This window comes from Oryzias melastigma, unplaced genomic scaffold (genome assembly GCF_002922805.2).
Source record: "Oryzias melastigma strain HK-1 unplaced genomic scaffold, ASM292280v2 sc03481, whole genome shotgun sequence".
In the NCBI taxonomy this organism is placed as follows: domain Eukaryota; kingdom Metazoa; phylum Chordata; class Actinopteri; order Beloniformes; family Adrianichthyidae; genus Oryzias; species Oryzias melastigma.
Genome location: NW_023420049.1, coordinates 1 through 2,234, shown reverse-complemented (window position 1 = coordinate 2,234; position 2,234 = coordinate 1). Strand labels below are relative to the sequence as shown.

The 2,234-nt window shown below is 44.8% G+C and overlaps 1 protein-coding gene across 1 annotated transcript; it reads left to right on the top strand.

Moving 5' to 3' along the window:
- Positions 1-935: 935 nt before the first annotated feature.
- On the top strand, positions 936-2,221 carry LOC112139457 (the record flags this gene model as incomplete). The annotated part of the gene is made up of 1 exon (XM_024262267.2): positions 936-2,221. A coding segment is annotated over exon 1 (878 nt), but the record flags the coding sequence as incomplete, so codon positions are not given.
- Positions 2,222-2,234: the final 13 nt, after the last annotated feature.

The following is a 2,234-nucleotide window of genomic DNA, read 5'->3' as shown; positions in this document are numbered from 1 at the left end:
CTCCAGAACATTTAAAACGTCCCCCGGTGAGCTTGCTGTTTGGAACATCGGGGGTCCGCAGCGCCGGACACGAGCCAGTACCACCAGACGTTGTACTGGACGCGAACCGGAGCCGGGTTAGGGTGCAGGAGCTCTCCAGGTCCTAGCGCCGGCCGGTTTTAGCTCGCAGCTCGGAGGTTGGAGACCCGCCCGTGATCGAGTGAGAGCAGCCGGTGAGTTAAAGGGCGGGACGCCCGCGCGCGCGGTATGGAAAGGCAAGTATGAGAAAGCCTGCGATTAATGCATCAAAAAAATTGTCGGCGTCAAGCACGTGTCAGATTAATGCGTTTTCAACGCGACAAATCTGACAGCCCTAAAAAATACCAATCCTGCATAGGCTGTAGACGATACTATGACGTCTTATTATTATGTCTGTCTAACGTTCTAATGTTGAATCAAATTTGACGCTGAAGTCATGTCATTTTTAGATGTCAAAATAGTGAACATAGTTTGTATGCAATATGGACATCCAGCACTGGTTTTTGACAGACCGAGAATTTAGAGCGAATCTGCACGTCCATATGACGTCTCATGTTTAGTGGGTTGGGTCAAAGCTAGCACTAGAAATCAGAAACACAGTCACACAAAATTGTCTTATAGACAGTAATTGTATTTGAATGTTTCTTAAAACAAATGTTTCATTGAAATAAATTGAAGGAGTTTTTAAAGGTGTTTTAATGTATTATTTCCAAACTCATAAATTGAATGCTTTTAAGACATTTTAAGACCTCGCATGAACCTAATATTATTTTTGTACTAATGAATAATTAGAACTTATAAGGTGTTTTACTATGAAAACAGCTGCAATGACGTTTCATGCTCTGCTGTAAACTGTGTAATGGGGAGGCCATTATATATATTCTAAACCACAGCTGGGCGAACAACAGCCTCTGGTCCGTGGGCAGCGCTTGACAGGAGCGCCCTCCTGGAGGACGCTGCTGCCTGCGTGAGCTCGGATCCCTCAGGTGGGAACAGTGGACCCAGCAGTAGGAGCCATAGCACTACAGATGGGTCAGACAGGGTGTCTCAGTCTTTCTTCCATTTGAGGAGGCATTCGAACCTGGCGGTGCCTCAATAAATGCTCCTGGAGGCTGAAGTGGCCTACTGCCCCTCACCTGGCATGCAGCATGGCCACCCCTGGTTTATATGAGAAACAGGAGAAGTCAGAGCCAACCAGCAAGAACAAAACAGAAGAAAACCATTGGCTACAAGACCAGACATCAGAACATGTCCACTGTCATAGGAGGTCGACAAAGTTGAAATAGCTTTGTAATGTAACTGTCTTCTTTCTTTTTTCAAAGAACATGGACGCCCAACTTCAAAAGACCACCCAGAATTTGACCACTGCAGCTGATATGAGGGTCACCACCCAGATGTTGATGCAGCCCAGTGCAAACTGGGAGGGTTACCTAACTCCTGCTCCTCTCTCCATCGCCATCATGGGGGAGCTGGTCTTCATCTCATCAACCACTGATTTCTCCATCAACAAGAATCCCCCAAAAAAAGGATTCAAGTACATAAAGTACCCAGACTCCTTTAGGGCTAGTCTCATGCAAATCTGTAACTCAGGCTGGCACGCTTTCAACTTAGCCCACAAGAACATGGATCAAATCCGCATTCATACTTTCACTGTTCCAGATTATATGAAAGCAGTAGTCAAGATTCTGTTTCAAGGAAATGATGAAATCGTTGAAACTCTCCTTCCAAACCAGCTGGAAAACATCCGCAGCATTTCAGACGAATGTGTGAAGCTAGCAGAGAGCGTTGAAAAGAAGTATGAATATGTTATTAAAATAATTCAGGAGCTGCTGGAAGCCTGTATCAATGCTAACCATGTTTATGGAGAAGAGCTGGAGAACGTCAGGATGAAACTTGAGGAGAATAAATTGAAGGAGCAGACTTCAAAGGAGCTAAATGAACGATCCAAGAAAGCAATGGAGGCCATGTCAAAGGAGCTGGAAGAAACACAAGAACAGTACAAAAAGGCCATGGATTCCATCCCATCAGGATGGGAGACGATTGGCATGGATTTAGTTGAAGGAATGACATCCGTTCTGAAAGTATTCAGTTCAGGAGCAGCTTTTTGTAAGGGTCTCATTAAAAATCCCTTTGGTTCTGAGATTAATCTTTTAGACAAAGGTGAGGATGTCGACATGATTGCAGAAATGAAAATATGCAGCAGGTCAGGACAAATC